The sequence below is a fragment of the Dama dama genome, chromosome 20, assembly GCF_033118175.1.
Source record: "Dama dama isolate Ldn47 chromosome 20, ASM3311817v1, whole genome shotgun sequence".
NCBI lineage: Eukaryota > Metazoa > Chordata > Mammalia > Artiodactyla > Cervidae > Dama > Dama dama.
The window spans coordinates 65,334,095-65,359,071 of record NC_083700.1 but is presented as its reverse complement, the minus strand read 5'-3'; the positions used below and the strand labels follow the sequence as shown (position 1 = coordinate 65,359,071).

At 34.9% G+C, this 24,977-nt stretch overlaps 1 protein-coding gene across 5 annotated transcripts in view; it reads right to left on the bottom strand.

Moving 5' to 3' along the window:
* The window catches only part of ZZZ3 (zinc finger ZZ-type containing 3), a 118,144-nt gene that overhangs the window by 44,839 nt on the left and 48,328 nt on the right, over nucleotides 1–24,977 (bottom strand). For 4 of the 5 annotated variants that reach the window (XM_061121593.1, XM_061121590.1, XM_061121592.1 and 1 more), the window contains one exon: nucleotides 18,811–20,366. The exons of the other annotated variant lie outside the window; for it this stretch is intronic. In XM_061121593.1, coding sequence (XP_060977576.1) covers nucleotides 18,811–20,315 — 1,505 coding nt within the window. In that variant the 5' untranslated portion in view covers nucleotides 20,316–20,366. The remainder of the gene's footprint in view (nucleotides 1–18,810; nucleotides 20,367–24,977) is intronic. 5 annotated transcript variants of the gene reach the window in all.

Below are 24,977 nucleotides of genomic sequence, written 5' to 3'. Positions count from 1 at the left end.
AATACTGTAAAGTAATTAGCCTCCAACTAATAAAAATAAATGAAAAAAAAAATTGTCCTTTTGATTTCTCAATAGGATTGGGATGTGTGACAAAAAGTGGATTTTAAATGACAATCAGCAATACCAGCTCAGAGACTGGACCAAGAAGCAGCTCCAAAGCACTTTCCAAAGTCAAACCTGCATCCAAAAAAAAGGTCATGGTCACTGTTTGGTGGTCTGCTGCAGGTCTGATCCACTACAGCTTTTAAGTCTCAGCAAAACCATTATATCTGAGAAGTATGCTCAGCAAATTGATGAGATGCACCAAAAACTGCAATGCCTGTAGCCAGCATTGGTCAACAGAGAGAGCCCAACTCTCCACCACAACACCCGACCACATGTCGCACAACCAACACTTAGGAAGTTGAATGAACTGGGCTACGAAGTTTTGCCTTATCTGCCATATTCACCTGACCTCTTGCCAACGACTACCACTTCTTCAAGCATCTCAAGAACTTTTGCAGGGAAGACACTTCCACAACCAGCAGAAGGCAGAAAAATACATTCCAAGAGTTCTTCGAATCCTGAGGCATGGATTTTTATGCTACAGGAATACACAAACTGATTTCTCACTGGCAAAAATGTGGTGACTGCAATGTTTTGATTAATAAAGATGTGTTTGAGCCTAGTTATGATTTAAAATTCACAGTCTAAAACCATAATTACACTTGCACCAACCTAATATTTCAATTATACTTCAATAAAATATAAATTAAAAAAAAACAAACACTAGAAGTTACCTAGAAGTTCCACAATAGGGAAGGAGGGTGGAATAGGTGAAGCACAGGAGATTTTTAGGGCCATAAAACTATTCTGTATGACACTGTACTGGTGAATACATGACAACATGCATTTGTTAAAAGCCAAAGAATGAGCCTTAAAAAAAAAGGATGAGCCTTAACATATGGAAATTAAAAAAAAAAATTAGGTCAGGAATGCAAAATATGACAAAAGGATCTAATCACAAATGTTTGAATAACCTCACTGAAGGAAGTAGAAGACTAAGGTCCTGGCCAATGTAATTTTGGAAATGATTTGTAAAAGAAAAAGGACTTACAGGTAAGAACTACAGTTTAGTTGATTATTTCCCATGGAGATATGGGTTAACAATTCTGATACTACAATGCAACCGAAAAACTAAGTGAATGGTAAATGGAGAGTCAGGTTTGTCACTGCTGGGCATTTACAAAAAGGAAGGGAAAGCGGCTAACATGATCCATGTGGTACTATACAAGCAGCAAACATCAGGCATTTTGGGTTCAGTTCCAGACCACTGCAATAAAGTAAATATCACAAGACAGTCAGACAGATTTTTTTGGTTTCCCAGTGTTTTGTGAAAGTTATATGTAGTCTGAAGTATGCAACAGCACTGCACCTGAAAACAAAACAGCAATATCTGACAAGCTCAATAAAACAAAGGATGCCTGTTTTGAATTAAAGGCAGAGTCAAAATATGAATTCATGTTTAGTTTGGTATAAAGATGATTACATACAGATTTATAGATACATATATAGATACATAGGATAGTATACGCAATTATTTTTCATGCTCTATCTGCTCTGACAACTAAATAATAGCAATAGCAACTCTAGTATCAATAAGCACTCACAGCACCCAAATACTGGTTTCTAATACCATTTGCCAATAAAGGGAACCGAGATTCCTTACAGAGAAGGCTGATTCTAGGACTGGGGCTGAAAGTATACAAGTTGAGTATGGAGTATTTTGAAGTGCCATAAAGTAATAAAGTGCTCAAAAATCAAACAAACAACAAAAACACATCACCTTAATGGGACACAGGAGCCAAGAAAGGTTCCCAATGGCCAAAGTTAAAACAAGTCAAGCAATAAAATGATGTATTACAAAATTATACTCCATGGCATAAAAATAAACATTTATGAGTCCATACTGGTACAAGTAAATGACTGATTAAAAAAGTGAAAGAGAAAAAAAAATCTCCCATACAGAAGAATTTAAAATAATTTACATAGATAAGCTGCCCTCTTTTTAAGCATGGACTGTGCAGATTTCTTTCCAAACAATGTAACATGGAGAGTAGGGATAGAAGAGTAACTTTACAAGAAGAAACCTGATAAACACCACCTCAGCCAATTGATCAAGGTCAACATCAACAGTAATAAGTCACATTAACACTATATTCCTTGATATGACATGATAAAAATGGCATTTTACTTCTTGGTCCCCCTCCTCCAAACCCACAACCCCAGTCTAATCATGAGAAAAAATATCAGACAAATCACAATACAGAAGAGCACTCACTATAGGTTAATACTAACCAGCCTCCTTCAAAATTGCCCAGGTCATCAACAAGACTAGTCTGAGAAACTGCTACAACCAAGAGAGACATGAATACTAAAAAAAAATGTGGTATACTAATCGGATTCCCATGTGGCTCAGTGGTAAAGAATCCACCTGCCAACTCAGGAGATACAGGAGACACAGGTTCAATCTCTGCGTCAAGGAAGATCCCCTGGAGGAGGAAATGGCAGCCCACTCCAGTCTTCTTGCTGGGAAAATCCCACGAACACAGGAGCCGGGCGGGCTACAGCCTGTGGGGTCGCAAACAGTCAGACACAACTGAGCATGCACTCAATAAAAAGCTATCAAATTATAAATTATAACAAATACACTACTGTAAGATATTAACAGAGGAAATACTGCAGGACATACGAATTCTCTGTACTTCTTAAATTTCTGTAAATCTAAAACTGTACTAAAAAATAAAGTCCATTTAAAAAATTTTGGATAATTTTATAATTTCTTCATTAGGGTGATAAAATTTTACTAGCAAACTTTCAGGACCATTATGCAGACCAAAAACAATAATGATGGTAATAATTTTAAACTTTTATAAGAAATTAAGAGTAGAAAATGCCTGCCCCAAGAGTCAGGAAACATGGAACAAGTCACGATTCTGTCACTCATTTTTGTAATCTTGAATATGATTCACCTTTTCTGGTCTAGGTTTTTACATTTATAAATTGAGAAGGACAAAACAGACTCTTAAAACCATTATCATTACATCAACTGTAAATTGTCAAAATAAATCTCTTTATCCAGTAGGTCATAATATCAATAATAAACAAAGAATTTTTTATGTCCCTCAAGAGAAAAATAAAAGCCAGGTTTAATCAAATGGATGATTAGCAATATTATGCTAATGACTCTCATCATGTTGAATCTTAGATCTACTCTAGTCATTTATTAAATAATTTACTGAATACTGTATCTTCATCTTAAAGTAGCAAAGAAGTAACAACAACAAGGATGACTGGATGTAAAAGTCAGATGTGAGTAGTGTTGACAGCAGAGAGTAATAAAATTAAGAGAAAAAAACAAAACAAAACAGGAGAGTCCAGGATGTGCCTAGCTAGCTTATGTTAGTTCCAAATTCCTCACAATATTTGTATTTATCTACTTTAATATCAATAACTAGGGACTTCAGGGACTTCCTTGGCGGTCCAGTGGTTAAGATTGTGCACTTCCACTGCAGAGGGTGTGGGTTCAATCCCTTGTCAGAGAGCTAAGATCCCACATGCTATGGGGGTGTAGCCAAAAAGTAAAAAAAAACACCAAAAACAAACAAAAAACTATAAATCATAGCTTCAGAATCTAATCATGGCCAAGGGGATAGATGTTATAATCCACTTGTAATATTATAGAAGCAAGCAAATGTAAAAACATTCATTCTTCAGAGAAGCTTTAATGAATGGGGCAGCAGGAATAACTGTACAGCATGGCGCCAATACTAGAGGCATCCACAGCCATCAGTCTCCACAACGGTGTAGCCCCCGTTGCTCCCTCTTCTCTGCTTTCACAGCTGATGATCAGCAGACCAAATAATTCAAGGAAGCCTTCTTTCTATCTAACAAAAAAAAAAAAAAAATGGCAGTATCACCATCACAGTAAATGAACTTAGGATAGTCAGAAAGGTTGTTCAAAATTAAACAGATGCAAAACTATAGAATATAACGAAGAAAGAGGATGGTCTTTAAATAGTATGACTTCCCAAAAGTTTTTACTATGATTAGAAAAATGAGACAGGAACTGTGCGGAGTGGGGGGGTGGATTCCATAAAATATTATGAATCTTTAAGAAAAGATTGTGATGATTAAATAACTGCAGAGAAACTACATCATGTACAACAAACCTGGTCCCACCTTCAAAGAAACTCACAATCTAGGAAAGAAGATGGGGTTAAATGAAGCATACTCAAAATGGCTATAGTTTTTCTGAAATTCTTCAGAGCCAAGTTCTTTAGTCACATTAGGTTCAGGTTAGTGAGGAAATGAAAGAACGTCAGTTCATTACTTATAATTTCATTTCAGACACAAAGAATATTTATTTCTCCATGTGGTACTTCTATACCAAACTTGATTAAGAAACCAAGTAAAAATTAAATATCCTTCAAAAATAATTCCCACTGAGGATACTCTGTAAGCTCTTATAAAAGCTGAACTCCAAAAACATTTTCCACATGATGATTGAGTCCAGTAAAGTGAGGCATTGATACATATATAAAGCGAAAAATGTTCCATTTGTTTTTGTTTTTTTCATAAGACTCAGCAAATCACTACTAGCACTACCTTATGGTCACGTTACCTAATATAACCACTGCATAATTCCTGTACGTCAAATGCCTCTTCAAATTAATATTTTTAATTACATATTAAAAAGGAAATAACTACAACATGAAGCCCTCTCAAAGGTTTTTAACGTCTACATCCATTATACATTCCTGAGTTCTATTTACCTTACTAACAGTTTTCTCTTAAAGAATTCTCATTAATTGGCCAGGCATGCTTCTTATCCCCGCCTTTGAAGAAATCATTATTCCTCTACCCCAAATTGCTGGTTTTTCTCTAAACACCCAGCTTACTATCATTAATATTACTGGCTTCCGTTTCCCAGCATGAAGAAGATTTACAAGTCTCTAATTCTTAAGAAGGACCTCCCTGGTGGCTCAGAAGATAAAGCGTCTGCAATGCAGGAAACCCGGGTTCAACCCCTGGATTGGGAAGATCCTCTGGAGAAGGAAATGGCAACCCACTCCAATTCCTAAGACACCTTTTGATGTTCTTCTTAAGAATGATAGGTCAGTCTAATTGGAACGGATCACCACAATTTGGCTAAAAGTAACCCAATTTGTTTTCACTGTAAAGTGAATGTCAGCTGAGGCCAATAGTTTCTCTAAACATATATTAGGATTCTATAACCCTGATTTAAAAAGAGAATCTAATATTCTTTTTAAAATCCCCCAATCAATCCAGAGGGGTGGGATGGGGCAGGAGATGGGAGGGAGGTTCAAAAGGGAGGGGATATATGTATACCTATGGTTGATTCATGTTGAGGTTTGACAGAAAACAACAAAAATCTGTAAGGCAATTAATCTTCAATAAAAAAAAGTTTTTAAATCCCCCATTAAGTAAAAACAATTAACAACTAATAATTGACTTTTCCTTGTTAAAAACAATGATTTTCATATTTTTTGTACCAAGCATCTCTCCTGGTAAAAATAAAATAAAAAGTGGGCACATGCTTCCAATATATGTAGAATTACTTATAAATTATATGTTTAACCATACTTATTATGGTGAAACATATAGAACACAAAGACAAAGAACCTAGCAGGGGGAAAACCTAATTATAAATAGCATTTTCTTCCTATCTCCCCAGAGATTATCTCAAGCATCCTCTGGTATGCATATACCTCCTCCACACTTTATTTTTTGGCACTCTTTTTTACTGTGTTAAAATTCACATAATAAAGATTCACATTTTAACCATTTTAAATCATACAATCAAGCGACATTTAGTACAGTCACAATGCTGTGCAATCATCAGCTGCTAACAACCATTAACCTGCTTTTTATCCCTATGAATTTACTTATTCTAGATATTTCACATAAACAAAATCATACAATATGTGATCTGTTGTGTCTGGCTTCTTTCACTCAGACTAATGTTTCCAAAATTCATCCATGCTGTAATACATAAAAGTACTTCATTCCTTTTTACAGATGAGCAGTTAAGTATTTCATTGTCTTGATAAAACTAATTTTTTTATCCATTCATCACTTTATGGACATCTGAGTTTTATCTACCTTCTTCCCACAGTGAAGAGTGCTGTCATGAACATCTGTGTAAGTTTTTTATTTGAACACCTGTTCTTAAGAATTCTTTTCAGTATATATTTAAAAATAGAACTGCTGGATCATATGGTAATTTTATGTTTAATATATCAACGAACTGCCACAAAGATTGCTATAGCAGTGCATCGTTTTATTCTACAGTCCCACTAGCAATGTAGGAGGGGGGTTCCCATAACCCATTTTATAGGCACCTAACTAATCAAGAATACAATTTGACCCCAAACACCAAATGGTCTATAATGAGCATGATGTTTTGACCGCCCATATAGCCCACCAACCTCTTTTCTAAAACATATCCTTGCACAAATAAAACGCCAGCATAGACTGCCTCCAGCTCCACCACAACCTTCCACAGTAATTCCACCCCTGACCACTGAGAATTTTGCCAGGGACAGAAACCTGACTCAGCAGAGTCCATCTACTGAAGAGTCAATAACCAGTTTCTCCTTAGAGAATGTTAAGAAGCAGCTCTGCAGAAGAAAGATCTTATAGTGTGGGGACCAGGACAAACACAGTGGGAAGTCACTGCCATTTGCAAAATAAAATTATGGGAGAAAGAAGACAAAATTGTATGCCAAAAAAAATCATTCATAAAGAGAAAAACCCACAGTCTGTACTGCACAAAGAGAAGCAGAGGTAAGAGAGTATACTATTGAATATTGACAGTTATAATCCCATGAGGCATGGTTAGAGTTTATGTTCTCACCCTGGATATTCATAAGACTGTCTACTATTTATTCAAAATAAATTCTTTTTTATTTGACATACTTTGAATGGATTTCTGATTCCTGAAGCCAACAAGGTTTTACTAAAACAAGCTCTGACTACCTTGACTTTATTTTCCTCCGTAGTTTTAAATAACTTAGAGGTTTCTTATTAATTATGGACTTTAATACTTTGTATTCAAATTATTAAACTCAAAGTATTCAATACTTTGATTCAATTTGTATCAAATTGAATACCTTTTGAAGAATCATACAAAGGCTTTCACAGGACATTTTAAAAAGAATGTGTCATTCTTTTTAATTCATAATTTTATAACCTTTCAAATAATGTTTTTTCCCCCTCTCTAAAGACTCCAGGTTTCTTGTGGTAGTAAACTTGAAGATATTTCAGCTTGTTCTTAGTACCTGTTTTCCTAAATCCAAAGAATTCTTGAGTTTTCCCTCTTAAATAGGAAGCTGAATGCAGTTGTATTGTGGTCAATATTATAAAAGTTCCTCAATCACCTAGGAAATTACCCATTCCAAGAAATAATCCACTATAACCATCTAAAAAGTTCTAATTCTATTCTGGAATTGCAAATACACTGAACTTTCAAATAACTGAGACAAGCTAGAATTTCAAATTCTTAACAGGCAACACACCTCAAATATAAGCAAACTGCCTATCTGTTAAGATATCTGATCATTTCACAACAACTTCAAAGGCAAGGATATGTCTTGTCATATTTATTTCTAGTATCCACTCAAAATTATTAGTTTGTACAGAGAAAGTTGGATAATACCATCTGATGAATATCTTCAAATAATGAGACAGAAACACATAGACCAGGACACACATTTTCTTTCAAGTCATTCAATTCAATAGACAACACCAACCAAATTCTCATCATTCCATATGCCTTTCAAAGCCTACTGGCAAAACTCTAGATTGTAAAAATACATCTGAAGCCATATAAAACATTCTGATCATACCAAACTTGTAAGTCTGTTTTATAATACAATGACTTCCTATCTTTCGGTCTGGTGTTAAAAACTGAGCTTACTTTTTTTACATGGCCATGTAGAAACATTATTTTAACCAAGCACTTTGGTCAACCATTCCTGATCATGAGACACACCCTTTAACTTCCCACACCCTGCCATTATCTTTGCCCAATTTCTAAGTTTAGTGAACTATGTGAATGATTTTTATGTAGGTTATTCATTTTTTCTTTTGAAAATTTAAAGTTTAGATTTAAGTAAAAACAGGGAAATCACTAGTATTAACTTCATAAATTCAGAATCTTCAAAGTCAAATTAATGGTATAAAAAAATCTGTATGAAAAGCATGCCAAATTTTTCTCTGACATTTTCAAACTGGATAGCCTTGAAATTTCAATGATACCTCAATCAACAAGAAACCCATGGATCCCACAAAGAGCATGAGGTTTACTGCATGGTACATGTTTACAGGAAACAATTTCCTATGAGAGAGTTCACAAGGAGTAATTAATCAGTCATGGGAAGATAGGAAAGATTTCACAGAGAATATGATATCTAAAACTGAGACAACCTTCTCCGTTTGCAGACAGAGCAAAGAAGGTAACCAGGAAAATGGAAATAATAGTGAACTAGAGCAGCCATTAGGCAAAGAAGACAGTGACATTCATTTAAGAAACTGACCATTAATTTCTGTTTTCTCATTGTTAGTGTATAGGAATGCAAGGGATTTCTGTGTGTTAATTTTATATCCTGCAACTTTACTATATTCGTTGATTAGCCCTAGTAATTTTCTGGTAGAGTCTTTAGGGTTTTCTATTAGAGGATCATGTCATTTGCAAACAGCGAGAGTTTCACTTCTTCTTTTCCTATCTGGATTCCTTTTACTTCTTTTTCTGCTCTGATTGCTGTGGCCAAAACTTCCAAAACTATGCTGAATAGTAGTGGTCAGAGTGGGCACTCTTGTCTTGTTCCTGATTTTAGGGGAAATGCTTTCAATTTTTCACCAACTCCTGCAGCTCAATTCCAGAAAAATAAATGACCCAATCAAAAAATGGGCCAAAGAACTAAACAGACATTTCTCCAAAGAAGACATACAGATGGCTAACAAACACATGAAAAGATGCTCAACGTCACTCATTATCAGAGAAATGCAAATCAAAACCACAATGAGGTACCATTACACGCCAGCCAGGATGGCTGCTATCCAAAAGTCTACAAACAATAAATGCTGGAGAGGGTGTGGAGAAAAGGGAACCCTCTTACACTGTTGGTGGGAATGCAAACTAGTACAGCCGCTATGGAGAACAGTGTGGAGATTTCTTAAAAAACTGGAAATAGAACTGCCATATGACCCAGCAATCCCACTGCTGGGCATACACACCGAAGAAACCAGACCTGAAAGAGACATGTGCACCCCAATGTTCATTGCAGCACTGTTTATAATAGCCAGGACATGGAAGCAACCTAGATGCCCACCAGCAGACGAATGGATAAGGAAGCTGTGGTACATATACACCATGGAATATTACTCAGCCATTAAAAAGAATTCATTTGAATCAGTTCTAATGAGATGGATGAAACTGGAGCCCATTATACAGAGTGAAGTAAGCCAGAAAGATAAAGAACATTACAGCATACTAACACATATATATGGAATTTAGAAAGATGGTAATGATAACCCTATATGCAAAACAGAAAAAGAGACACAGATGTACAGAACAGACTTTTGGACTCTGTGGGAAAAGGCGAGGGTGGGATGTTTCGAGAGAACAGCATCAAAACATGTATATTATCTACGGTGAAACAGATCACCAGCCCAGGTTGGATGCATGAGACAAGTGCTCAGGGCTGGTGCACTGGAAAGACCCAGAAGGATCGGGTAGAGAGGGGGGTGGGAGGGGGGATCGGGATGGGGAATACATGTAAATCCATGGCTGATTCATGTCAATGTATGACAAGACCCACTACAATGCTGTAGAGTGATTAGCCTCCAACTAATAAAAATAAATGAAAAAAAAAAAAGAAATTTAAACTGAGAAAATTTCAAAAAAAAAAAAGAAAAGTGACCATTAATAACAAACAAATAAAGCTGACTCCACACTGGTGGGAGAGAAAACTATGGTGAAGAATAATTGAAGAAAAATGTGAGTACATTTTCCATACTAAATGAAAGACCCTACCAACTAAGTAAAAAGATGGTGTTGAACATTGAGTATGTGTGGAGGAAGCAACGGTTAAATTCAACTTCAGACATGTTCCACTGAGTTATTGTGAAAAATGCAAATGGTATCTTATAAATGGTCCAAAGTTCAAGAATAATCTGACTGGAGATACAAATTTGAAAATCTATCAATATATAGATGGTAATTTCACAGCAATGAGAATGCTCAGAGACAGCATGCAAAAGAAGAAGAAAAGTAAACAACTAAAGCCTGAGCAGGGCCAAAAGTAAGGGGAAAGGCAGAAAAAGAGAATTCAAAATCATATATGTGTGTGTGTATATATATGTATATATATGTATATACACACACATGTATACACATATATGACAGACATATGTGAAACAACAGAATTACAGAAATCAAATCATGTCCATTTTACAGATGAGAAAACTGACTACTATAGAAGTTAAAGACATTTACCCAGTTCCATACTACCAGTTTAAAATGGTAATGGAAGGGGATTGGAGCACTCCTCAGATCGAGTTTAACCTCTCCAAATAATTTACAAATAAAAAAAGCTTTAAATACTGAGATTTTAAAATTAAATGACTTAACATTTTTAAAACACAAACATTTGGAATTCCCTGCCAGTCACATGGTTAAGACTCCATGTTTCCAGATCTCACATGCTATGAAGCACAGTCAAAAATAATATAAAATAAAAAATAATAAAAAATAAAAATACAAATATCACCTGTCTGGTAGCTTTACAAAAAAACTCTAGTTATGACAGAAAATATTATATTTGCTGACTTTAACTGACTCTTCACATTCATTTATGTTTTGAAGTTTATTAAGAAGATACTTTAGGTTCTGATTTCAATCTTTTTTCACTCATACTTCCTACCCTCATTGCCAATAAGCTACCAGGATGACACTTTCCCCCTAATGAAAGTTTAAACATAGCAAAATAATTTATGCTGTTAAACATTCTGAGACTTATTATTTAAAATATGATCAAAATACTCTTAAAAATTAAGAGGAAGGATAACATGAGACAGGTGAAAAGTAGCAAAGAAAAAAAGAGTTGAGTCAAAGTTTTTCAACTTAAACTATAAAAATTACAATACCACGAAAAACAGATTTCTGAAAAATATTCTACATTTAATTTTATTTCAGAAAAAAAAATATACAGAAACTGGATTAAATTGATGGTCATAAAAAGGGCACCCTGGTTTTCTGAAAGTAAGTATTAGTTGCTCAGTCATGACCAACTCTTTGAGACCCCATGGACTGTAGCCCTCCAGGCTCCTCTGTCCATGGGATTTCTCAGGCAAGAATACTGGAGTAAGTTGCCCCATTGCCTTCTCCAGGGGTTCTTCCCAACCTAGGGATCGAACCCTAGTCTTCCGAATTGCAGGTAGATTCTTTAAATGTCTGAGCCACCAAGGAAGCCCTGGTTTTCTGAAAATATAATACAAAAAGTTTGGTCCAGCAAAAAAATCTGAAATGTCTAAGAAAAATAGTTAACTAAAATCCAGATATATTACATTATTCCTTAATTATTTACAGTTACCATTCTAAACCTAGTAAACAATGTTTCGCGTGTTCTTGGATGTCACTTTCTCTTCTACCCATTCTCCTGAGCTATATCTGAACCAGAAACCCACTTCTTTACTTCTGCTTCAACCATAACAACACCTCATCAACACAACTAAAACATTGTCAAGTTTCTTTTACCTTCCTTCTTCAAACTGTTATTACTCCAATTTCTCTCATACAAGCTTCTTAGAAAAAGTTACTTAAACTAATTAATCATATAGCTAACAACCTCACTGTCAAAGGAGCATCAACAAAAAATAACTTTCAGGGACTTGTCCAGTGGTTAAGAATCAGCCTTGCAATGCAGGAGACATGGGTTTGATCCCTGGTCAGAGAACTAAGATCCCACATGCCACAGGGCAACTAAGCCCACGTGTCAGAAGATCCTGTGTGCCACAACTAAGATCCAATGTTGCCAAATAAACAAATAAATAAATTTTTAATTTCTAAATGGTCAAACTGTAGGCTTGGGGTGAAGGTCGTAAGAAGAAAAGATACCTAATGCATGTGCTGTGCTCTGCTTAGCTGTTCAGTCGTGTCTGACTCTTTGCAAACCCATGGACTGTAGCCCTCCAGGCTCCTCCGTCCATGGAATTCTCCTGGCAAGAATACTGGAGTAGGTTGCCATTTCCTTCTCCAGGGGATCTTCTCAACCCAGGGATCGAACCCAGGTCTTCTGCACTGCATGCGGATTCTTTACCATCTGAGCCACTAGGGAAGGACCTAATGCATATTAAAATTAAATCAGAGACTTTCAGGACAGAGTAGCTAACACAGAATACCCTTCTGCTATACATAACTAGAAAACTGGAGAAAACATAGAAATAATTAGACAATGGGCAATAGGCAGTGCAGAATCATGACCTGTGAGAGAGGGCAAACAAATGGGCTAATTTAAAGCCCTAGGATCACACTCACTTTCTACATGGAGGCATCATGAGTGAGGCATCATGGAACAAGATGGGATCTTGATGAGCAAAAAGATAAGAAAATACAGTTTGGGCAAAGTAAGGCAGCTGGAATTTGTGGGACAGAGTACCAAAGAAGAAGCAAAACAGAAAAAGATGCAACACAGAAACCTAGTCTTTGGCTGAACATAAAGCTGATCATATAAAATATGATATTCCATAGGACCAAGCAAAGAGTAACTACCAATGTTTTCACAAGGCTAGAGTCAATTAGGGTTTCAACTAGCCAGAGGAAAGACCTTTTTTAAATGAGACACCTGGAAGGCCATAACACAGAAGTGAGGCTAAACTTGATCTTGAGCATGGGTTACCCTGAACTTCCCCCTAACAGAGCTAAAAGCATATAAGCCTATTAAGATCAGTCTTATCATCAAGAAAACTACCTGCCTGTCAGATCAAATTTCAATACTTTTTAAAGAAAGAGAACAAAATCTAGACCCTCAACAACAATACCATATTACTAGACACATGAAAATAAAATCATGACACACTATAGAGAATTCTGTCTACTGAGAGAACCATGAACAAATTATTCAATCTCCTCTAACCACCTGACAAATTTCCTCTCATTAAAATCAGAAATTAAAGAGACAAGTAGAAGCAGCTTTCCATCATAATGAAAAGGAAATGTGGTAGATGCATTCCACTGATGAAAGAAGGAGGTATTAATATTTGACAGAAAACAACAAAATTCTGTAAAGCAATTATCCTTCTATTAAAAAATAAGTTAATTTTTTTAAAAAAAGAAAGAGGGAGGAGTGGGGAGGAGAAATAGAAAGGTCACAAAACAGATCTTCCCACTTATTACTAATACCTGATGACAAACCACAGATACAGTATACAAGGTATAGGCTACTAATATGTAAAAATACAACATCTTCAGTCTACTATAAAAATTACAAAAATAAAGCTCTTGCAACTAAAAGCTAAGATTCAATTAGTCTCAAATAAATGATAATTACTTTAGATGGGTTTCATTACTATTGACTACTGTCATATACAAAGAAACAACTATTATTTATTCAAATTTTAGATACCTGGTAACCTACATAGGACACAGCCTCCAGATCAGAAGAAGCAAACAAGAAAATACACAATTAAAAAAAAAATTAACTAATGATTATTTATTCATTCAAAAAGAAACTGCTTAGTCTCTCTGTTAACAATCATGAGACAATTTTGATGAGCTTGGTTATTCTTATTTCCAAGTTTAAAGAAAGCTAAAAACAGCCAAAATGAATGGAAAGCTGAGCTACCAGAGGAAAGTACCATCGCAACACAAGTGATTAATGAAAGTCAACAAAAATTTAAAAAAGAAGAAAACCATAAGAAGCCAGAGAAATTAGAAAAGAACAATGAAAAGAAACCATGTTATAAAAACATTAAAAAGCAAAGAAGCCCAAATCATTTAACCTAAGTGAAAACAGACCTATTCTGGCAGTGATGCCAGAAAAAGTATTACCACATAACCTCTGTCAGCAAAGATGACCCTAAATCAAAAAGAACAGATTAAATAATATTTGAGTACAAATATACTTGAATTATAGGCAGATAATTACTTTTAGATACCATTGACATTAGTTGAAATAAAAGATGTTGGTATTCAAAGGAAAAGACAAAGAATTCACTGAGTATTTGGCTAGTCAATGGCTTACTCCACTTACAACTGAAATAATTTATACTTAGGACAGTTATCTCCCTTCTCCTATCAATCTTTGTGTCAAACTACTGTCCCATTTTGGCTCTTATAGTTCATAGCCTTTTCCCACGAGTTTTCCCTCGTAACTTCTGACTTACACCTAATTGCACTCTAAACCACCCGCCACAAATTAACTTTTGCAAATTATCCAAATCCTCTATGTAAAATCAAGTTGCAGCCGTTGTTTTATTTCCCCAGTAGCTGGTAGCTTTCCTTCACAGACACACTAACAAAATGTTCTTCAAAACAACGAACATGAAAGCATTTCATTCAATGAACAGGTTACTTACCTATAAAGCTGATTCTCTGATAAGTAAAACCAAATAATTATGACTATAATTATGGAGCTTAAATTTAGGCTAACAAATTCTGAAAACTGAGTATCCCAGATCTGTTCCACGAGTATTCTCAACCTAGAAACGCCCAAAGTCCATGGGATAAATCTTTATTAGATGAGGAAACCAAGTGTAGGTCAGGCTGTCAATTAAAAGACTGAAGTTCTAACCTCATTTCTCCCTAGAATTCATCATACTTTAAATAAATAACCTAAAAACTTTAACTATGAGTTAGGAAATAGAGACTGTATACTGCCACCTATGCTGTCTACTTCCAAGTTGTTGTGGCTGTCAAATGAGAAACTAGATGGAATTACTTTACAAAATATGAAACACAGTACAAATGTAAAATTATTTTATGCAGGGCAGGATGACAACTCTAGTGCTTTCTAAGCAAAATCCATCCTTATTCTTGGGAGTTTTCTGGCCCTTCAAGAGATATTACTTTGACAAACAACAAAAGTAATGTCAAAGAAAGTAGTGAATCTAGAAGAACTCATGAGAATTTTCCTGTGTAGCTCCTGAAACTGATGAAATATCAATTGATTCTTTATAAGCACTGTGCAACAGTAGGACATATCATAATTATTTAGTACATTAATGTTTTTAGAGAAGCAAGTTTGAAACTGTAATTCTTGTAATATTAATATAATTTAAAAATGATTCTGACCTGGAGACTACATGAGCAATACTTAGAAGAGCAAAAACTGTTTTACTCTTACACTTTAAAATTATCTAGAAACTTAAAAATAAATATTAGCAATATTATCAGTAAGCTAAATCTTTTCTAAGACCTCAAAAAATCTAGAAACCCTAAATCTGATCTTTACCTTCTATCTGTTCATAAAAGCATACATGAAGCTAACCAAGGCCCTTCAAATACAATTTTACTTAAGTATTCTTGTATTGATACAATGAGAATTGAGAGGCAACTGACCAAAATCACATTTTCATTTGAAAATTTATTTTCCAGTGAATTGGAAGGAAATCTCTAAACATTAAAGCTCAGGACCATTTGAAACTATCACAACACTGTTAATCACTATACTCCAATATAAAATAAAAAGCTTAAAAAATAAAGGCCAGGACCTAAAATCTTACATATCTACTCTCCATAGGACCAGAATTTCGAAATTTAGATGTCAGTTTCAGTGCTTCTGATTCAACATCAGCAAAAGATCAATTACCCAAAAGAGCAATCCACAGGTAAGCACGTGATCTCAGTCTGGTTATTTAGGCCAAAAAGAGGATCATTAGGTATTATCTGCCACTAGACTCTATCAACCTTGAAGTGAGAGTGTCTTGAGATAAAGTACGTTTCTTTTTGATCTTCTATCCCCTAATCTTTAAGGCATATTCTAGTAAAATAATCCACAGCTGGAATCATGCCAGAGAAGAAATACTCTTTAGTCTCTTGCTCACAGTGGAGTTCTCCATTTGAAAAAATAAATATATAAAAGCACCTATGGGCTTATGTGCTGGAGAACAGGGATGGCATCTAGGGAGGAAACAGGGCAAGCACCCAAAACATCTGCATTTATGGCCCAACTGCCATGAAGAGGGTCTAAGTCTAGGTCTTAGACATACAATACCTTTTCAAACATTTACAAGTGACTAATGACCCTATATGTGATACCCTTGCAAACAAGATAAATTATAGGATGAATGCTAAAAGTTTGTTAATTAATTAATATTAATTCAGAAAACTGCAACTTGAATAAATAAGAGTTATGGCCTCCTGGCTCCAGACAAAGAACTAGATCACACTCCGTGTCTTCTATTCATAATACATTTTCGAAAATGGCTATCAGGAAGTCCTCACTCCCTACCAGTGGAGTCTGCATGTGCAGGAGGACAGTAATCCATCTATCCCCAGTGTCTTTTTTTTCTTTCCCCAAAGTATCTTTTAACAACATTTTCCAACCGCCAGAAATTTACTTGAGAATTCAAAGTATTTGACAGGTATCGTGATGCTATTTTAACAATGACAATTTGGGTAAAAAGAGTCAAAACCAAAATATTTAATCTAACCATCTCTTGATTCTAGATAAAAAGCACAGGAATAGGGATTTTAATGAAAGAGATTACATATGATATGATCAAGCATCACCTCCCAATTTTCCTTAGATTATCTTTAACCAAGATGTTAATCAAGATGCTCCCTCTCCATCTCACTTCTCCTGATTTGCTTCCTTTGGGGGAAAAGAGTTAAAACTAAAGTGTCAAGAGGTGCTATTTTCAAAAGATCTGGGAAAAGGCAAAAAAGCTAGAAGGAATGATTTCTTTTGCCCAAAATCATCCAACAAGGCACTAATTTAACTTGAAAACACTGTCCTAATAGAGCAACTATCCTCCAAATTCCAAAGGACTCTCTATCTTAAGCAACCCATGAAACCGTATTGCTCTCATTTTCACAGGTTTAAGAGTATGCACCTCACTCTTCAAATATTATGGCCACTATCTTTAGATAATTGTTTTTATAGGAACATCATTCTTCAGAATCACTAGAAGAGCATGTACCAAAAAAGTAACAATGTTTCAAAGGGAAAATACTTTCCATCTTAATAACCAGCTAAACCTTATGAGAGTAACTTTTTTAACAAAGACACAATAAAAAGCAAAAAATAGAATTAACAGGTATCATTTTGAAAGTATGCATACTTCCTGAGCTCTTGGTATTTCCACAAGACATATACTCTGTTTCCTAGTGCCTGCAGAAAAACAACTCTACTTTTGAAAACTGATACATGTGTACTAACGGCAAGAACTCAACTCACCTCAAATTGAAAAAAACTTCACTTAATGAATTGTTTTTTCACCTCACAATGGACTTCAAACATTTCAAGTACATGAAAATGCTAATAGTTCCACAAAATAAGTAAAATGCTCAGACAAAATGATCTATTAAACACAATATTAAAATGCTATTTATAAAGAAAACATAAGGAAATTTTCAGAAAAGAGATCTATGCTAAAAGACTACCATGTTATCAAACACAAATCTGAACTATTTATAAGGCCTGGTAAAAGATTATTATATTCTACAAGCAGGATTTGATACTTTGATTCAATATATAGCAGACTCTGACAACTGTCAGAACAAAAATATTAAAAAGGTTCCTCAAATAAGTACTTTTACACAGTCTAGATAATCTGGTTGTGATAATAATTCAAAAGACTATTCTGGAGAAGTAAAATTGATTAACTTATATTTAAGTCTGTCTTTTACTGCTGCTGATCATATTTATGATAAGCACTTTTGTTAACTGTTCCTTTCCTGATTTAGACAAAGTTAGCTCCAATTCCTTTTGTGTTACTGCCCAGAATACTGCATAGAAAATCTAAGCAAACCTGTGATAAATCTGGACAGTGAATTCTTCATTTTAAAAAGTACCTTTATGACAAAGTTGAGAACAAACAGTATTTTAAGATAGTCTCCCTATAATTTAGAATTAGGAAAAATCTTTCTCAAACGCTTTATGTAAACTATAGAGTAGACTGACTCTTGCTATTAAGCCAATTACAAGATACCATTAGCTGTCACAGTACTAACAGTAATACTTCTCTACACCACAAAAGTCAATGATGATGCATAAAGCACATTTTTTAAATCAAAAGTTTTAACTGGAAATTGTAAGTAACTAAGATAAATGTAGATTTGTAGCCTGACAGATCTGCCTTATTTGGATGATGTCTATGTACTCATTCATTATTCTACATTATATGGAAGGCATATACAATTCATAATGCTCTATAACTATAAATCAAAGTGTACTGGGATAACTAAAGAGGTTTCCATTTTATAGATTAGCTCAAATGATAAAAAACTTATTAAAAAGTAAAACACTATCAACCATGTTTCCACATGTCTAACTGAGATGTGTGAAATCTCAAAACTAGGAAATCACATCACCATTAAGAAGACTAATAAAGCTGGATTTTAGTCTCTCTTTTTTTTTGAAGATTTTTTAAGAGCTGGGAATATAATTGTGTGAAACCCAAAATTTCAGTTAAAAGCATTAATTTTAGCTATAATAAAAATGCTACAGACATTTACGAATAGACACTGAAAACTTAGGGAATAATAAACAAAGCAGAATTCATGGTTACCATATTTACACATACTCTTTGTTGTGTTTCAGTGCCACATGATCTGATTCAAAGTAATAAACATCAGGGTCATCATCTTCCTCTTCCGTAATGTGTGGATTGGCACTCTCTTTGGCAGATGGCAAATGTCCAATATTGAGTCTTGCCTCTGAGGATGGCTTACTTAGTCCTTCACTCCCGTAATTTTCAGAGTCACAACATACGCCTTTTTCACTGTGAGAAACTTCACCAGGATTTGTGAGAGACTCACTTATATTATCACTAACAGTTGCATTTGTCTCACTGGGATTGAGATTATTCTCCTCAAATTGTCCATTTTCTCTGCAAGGAGAATTGTTTTTAGTGGGACTACCTCTGGTAGGGGCTGCCCTTCGTGGTGAAGTTCTCAGAGTATACCGATGTTCTTGAGGTTCTGATAAAGACATCATTTGAGTCGAAACACAGTCTAGAACAGAAGATGGTTCTGGTTCTCCGGAGACTGGCATACTCTCAAGACTTGTGTCCAGGGCATTATTGGTGCTCTCATTACACTGCTCCTTTGAGGCACTGCTATCTCCCACCACATCTACTTCCTCCTCAGAATCCCTTAAAGATGAATGAATTTCAGAAAAGGGGCCTGTAGCTGGCTCAGTAGTCAGCTGATTAACATGTTCCACAGGCAGGCAGGCAGTTACTACTTTGTGGTCCTCCAACTTGACCTGCACTTCTGAATCTGTGCAAGGCACGTTATGGTTTATATAACCGTCTTCCTTCCTACTATCAAGGAACACTGAAGCGTGGGTATCCGAATCCCCATTTTCAGCTACTGACTTCTCCTGCAACACATAGGAACCAGTGCTATTTTGTTTAGTGTTCCCATCAGGCTGACAGTCATCACAGTTTATAACAGCTGAATCACTGTCATCAACACCATTGACAGCCAAATAGCCTGTGATTTCTTCAACTACTGTAGAATCAAGTGGCCCTTCCTCACTTACATTCACCTTTTTAATTTCCCTTTTCTCACAATCATCCAGTATAAGACATCGACAAGCTCGTTTAGTCCCTTGAAAATCTGCATCATTGTCCACTACTGTACTCCTCTGTTCTACTGACTCCTTGTCTGATTTTACAGGTGAATCTTCTTCTGAACTGTTTGGTGCTTCAGATCTAAGACAACGCTTAATTCTTTTTAAAACTGGTGAAACAGGTTCTGTTTGCCTTCTCTCACAATTTTCTACAGCCTGCCTTTCTATGTTATCTTTTTCTGAAGAAAGAAGTCCTCTTTTCCTAGGGCTTACCCATGACTCTCGAGTACTCTGCTGTTTTATATCAGTAGTTCTTCCATTATTATTTCCTTTCTGAATTTGCACAGGCTCTGGTCTCTTCTTTGGTGATCTTGATCGTACTTGAGAGTGAGAAGAGATTTCTTCAGGATGAGCAATGCTACGATTCCTTAAAGTTCTACCACAAAAAGATTCATCCAAGCCGTTTAACCCCACTGTTGATCTTGTAACACGAGTAGATCGGGAAGCAGCCATACTATGGCAAGTCCCTACAATACGGTCATCATGATCCACTCATTGGGAAACCTTCAAAAACGTAAACAAAATAATGAGAAAAAGGTAATAGTTAATATCCTAAAACAAAAGTATAAAACTATAACTTTTTAATCCAGGTATAGCCAATATTAATAAATAATGTGATATAATTTATTTTATTAACATTTCCAAAAGTGTTAATAATAGCTAACAATTATAAGGCATATAATATGTTTCAGGGATCTCTATGCTTTAAATACGTTAACTCACTTAAGTCTAACAGCAATTAGAATAAGTACTTATTGAGACTTCCCTGGTGGTCCAGGGGCTAAGACTCTGCACTCCCAAAGCAGGGGGCCCAGGTTCAATCCCTGGTCAGGGAACTAGACCCCACATGCAACTAAAACCTGGTGGAGCCAAAGAAAGAAAGAGAAAGTGTTTATTACCACTCCTACTTCATATATGAAGAGACTGAAGCACATACAGTTTAAGTAATATGTCAAAAACCATGCAGCTAGTAAACTGCAGGCAGGGCTCTAGATTCCATGCTCTTAACCTTTCTCGCTGTGTATCTGTTTCTCAGATATTCAGGAGCAAAAGGCCCAGAAAGATCTCTCTCAAAGACAGGACTTCATCTTGGTTATTAAAATAATAATCTCAAATTTATATACCAGCTATCACATAAACTATCCCAATCACTTGTGAGGTTTTCTCAAAACATTTCTGGGAGGTAAAAAGATAGGCTCTGCTCTAATTCACTCTTACTAAAACGAGTTTCAAGTCAAATCTTTTGATAACGAACTACATGGTATCTAAAAAATTTGGACTGCAGCAGAATTTTCTGTAACTAAGCAGATGGATAGAAATCATAACACTAGCTTGTACTGAATACTTGCTAAGAGCAATACAGAGCAAAGTCAAGATACCCTAGTCTCTAGAAGTAGAACTATAAATTAGCAAGTGGAAGGAAGTATTCTACAGAGGATAGAAGAAAAAGGAAAGCAGCACACCTGCCAAACATACACTACATTGAAGAATCAAGAGCACACATATAACCCATTTTTTCCCTCTTTGAACTCCTGAGTATATGTGTATCTCACAGTATTAATGCACATTGAGGATATGAGCAGGTTCATGTGGATGTTCTGCTGTTTCTATTGATATAATACAAATGAGCAGGAAATAGAAAATTGCCCTGTTTTATCCATCTCAATAAACTGAGTGATTTAGTGATTATTTTCCAAGGTTCTCCCAACAAGCAGAATAAAGGAGCTATTAAGAATCCAAGTCTCCATTTTTCTGCACCTCTTCTGTATGGCCTTCAAAACAAACTTTGTCACTTCACTGCCTAACTTCGAATGGAGTTCAGGATGGACAGAGAAAGAAGCCAGTAATGGATGTAGAACACAGCTGCCCAGGACCTTTTTCCCTCCTCCCTTTTGCCGGCCTTCCCACAGGCTCACTCTCCTTTAACTCTCCAAACGCCATTCCAGCCCCTCTCCCCACAAATCAAATACAATCTCTCCTTTGCCTCAACTTAGAAGTATAACAGTTGGAAAGGTTATTAGGAACTACAGATACAGCAACATGCTACCACATACAAAAAAAAGAGCAACTGTCTTCTCGTTCCTGCCTGCTGATAAAGCGAAGAAGTATCCTGTAAAATACATAAGTTGGTTGAATTTAATTTTGTTTCAGAGTATGGTATACTTTTTTTAATTAACAATTTTAATTAATAATTTTCTTTAATCTTGTAAAAGAAGATTACAAGATGACTCAAAAAATTGGACCTGGGATTAAAGTATGAAAATTTGTTCTACAGAATTCCATAGCAATCATGTGAACAATAAACATGGAACATCAATCAGAACTTTATGTTTTTTAAAACGAATTTTTACTGTCTTGGGACTCATTTAGTCAGACCTCATGTATAATTCTCTGTAGTTAAAATCTTATTATCAAGATTACAGTCTCTCTTTATTCACAGGTAATAAACACTGAATGATCCATAAATATCTACTTTTAATTACAAATAATTTAAGTTAAACTTCAAATGATGTTTCAAAACAGCACAGACTAAAAAATATTAAAATCAATGTATTTGGTCCATGTACCCAAATCTGGAGCTTTCAAATTTGAAGATTATAGATTTTTAAATATTAAATACCTGTGTAAATATAACAAAGAAAACATAATACTTTAATTTCATAAACTTTATTTATAAAATCTAATGCAAGTATCTTTAATGCAAATTTGATTATATTCATGATTTATGGTTCAAAAATAATATTGGCAATAGTAATATTTTATAAACACACACACAAAAAACTGTTCATCTTTATTTTTTAAAATATGGATGCCAATCAAGGGCATAAAAAACTTCAAATGATTCCGTAATAGGCATTCCTAGCCCTTTTCTTTCCACACCTATCCAAATTGAAAGCAAAATTTCTGCCTTATCATTATCAATGAAACAATTCCATTATTAGTAGTAACCAAAACTACTAACAAATATATATATATATCATTATAAAAGACCAACTATGATGATAATGAGGGCCTATTTTATTTCTTTACCACTCCAGTAATCAAAACACTTACAAACATGAAATATTAAGACTGTTTTCATTTCTTTTGTTCCCTCAAAATCTTTTTATTCCATCCACAACTACAATGAAGTCCAAGTTTTAGAGTTCTCAAACCTTATGCTATTGGGCCACATTTAAAGCAAAACTGCTTTGTGACATGAACCCTTGGGCTACTTCAAACTCTTGCAACTCAGAGTGTTGACCTAAACACCTGACACTAACACAACACTGTAAATGAACTGTAGTCTAATAAAATGTCTTTTAAAATATAGAGCATTTTACACAGAAATCTAGTGATTCATATTTACTGTCCTTAAAGTAAAGTATAAAAGTCTTAAAAAACAAAAAACAGAGTGGCCTGAGAATTAGCACCATGGGCATCTACTGGAAGCTTGTTAGAAATGCAGAATATCGGGCCCTGCCCTAGACCTTATGATTAATCAGATTCCCAGGTAATTAAATGTCTGTTAGATTAAGATGCACTGCCTTAGACCACTGCATCAGACAGTAGTCTGTTAAAATATACCAAGTTTCAAACTAAATTAGGCCATTTATCCTTTAGTTACTTGATCCTAATAAAAACTTATAAATAAAACCATGATCACTTTGGCTAAGGAAGCACTAAGTAGAGGATTATAAAAATCTCTTGCCTAAAGTTAACATATTGCATGTACTTAAGATATTAAGTTGATTAAAATTCTGAAGATTAGAGTTAAATGAAATTTTAACTTTCTTCCCTCTAACGATTTTTTCTTCTGTGTTAACCTTTTTCTTCATTATCTTTTCTATTTTTGACTAAGAATTTATAAAGACACGTATTTTCTATAGTTATCTGATAAACCTGAGTGGAAATTCAATTACTAAATAGAGATTAACAATGCTCTGATTATCTCAACCAAGTCTCAATATTGTTTTGCTATGCGTTGCAAAGTATTATAGACTAAACCATAGACTAAACTCATTTTAGCTGCACAACACAAGAGTTACTAAAAAAATTCAGTCAAGAGGTTTGGAGTACAAATATTTCTGCCAAAAATTAAGCTGCTAAAGGAAAAGAAACTCATTTACAAAGTATCTCAGAAAATACCCTGTTAGTTAACCAAATAGTTGACATGGTGAAAACATTAGCCAGTACCCAAGTGGAACTGGAAATTTAATCACTCTAGTTTTAGAATTAAGGGAAACTTAGTTAAAAGATTCATAAAGACAAAATCCAATTTAGCAACTAGAATGAAGTTTCTCCTGTGTTATCCGCAAACTGATAAATACAGCATTTTCTACATTAGAAGGAAGAGAATATAATTGATCACTAGAATTTCTCTCTTCCCCACCCTTATAAGTTTTCATCCCATTGCAGGATATATCTAAGGAGGACAGTCAATTAAATTTTAGCCTGTTCATTCACATTAAGTCCCAAATCCTACCTACAATTTCACATATCTCACCCATTTATTTACTGTTGAACTACCCTCTCCCAAATTTGAATCTACTTATAGAATCTAATTATAGGATTCTCAAATCTAATTATGGGATTCTGAAACACTCTGAAACAGTATCACCTTTGTTTCAGATAATAAATTTCCAGCCCCTGTGATCACATCTGTATAACTGCTTCAATAAGAACTGAAAGGAAATTAAAATGCTCTACCCTAATGAAACACTACTCCAGCTATCACCTTTACTTAAGAGAAAGAAATCTCAAAAGCACTACCTATAAGCTTTTGTTCCACTATCATTACTGAAGTAGAATAGCTGATTTTGGGAATTGAGGGACTGGCAATCCTTCATTAACATCAATATTCTAGCTGATAGTTATTTAGTTCTATTAACTGAACAATTTTTAGGAAACTGGTCATGATATCATGCAGACAAACCAAAGTGAAAGGCTATAAGAGCAAGAACAATGGGAAATGTCACCAAAGATTCCTTTTCTATTTGTCTAGAACAGGAACAGGAACTGTTTAGTAATGGTGTAGGAACTATCCTTGTCATACAATTCTCTTAAGACAAATTTCTTCAGCTGACTAATTACCACCATTATATACAATGTCAAAAGTATCTATAAGGTTGAAAG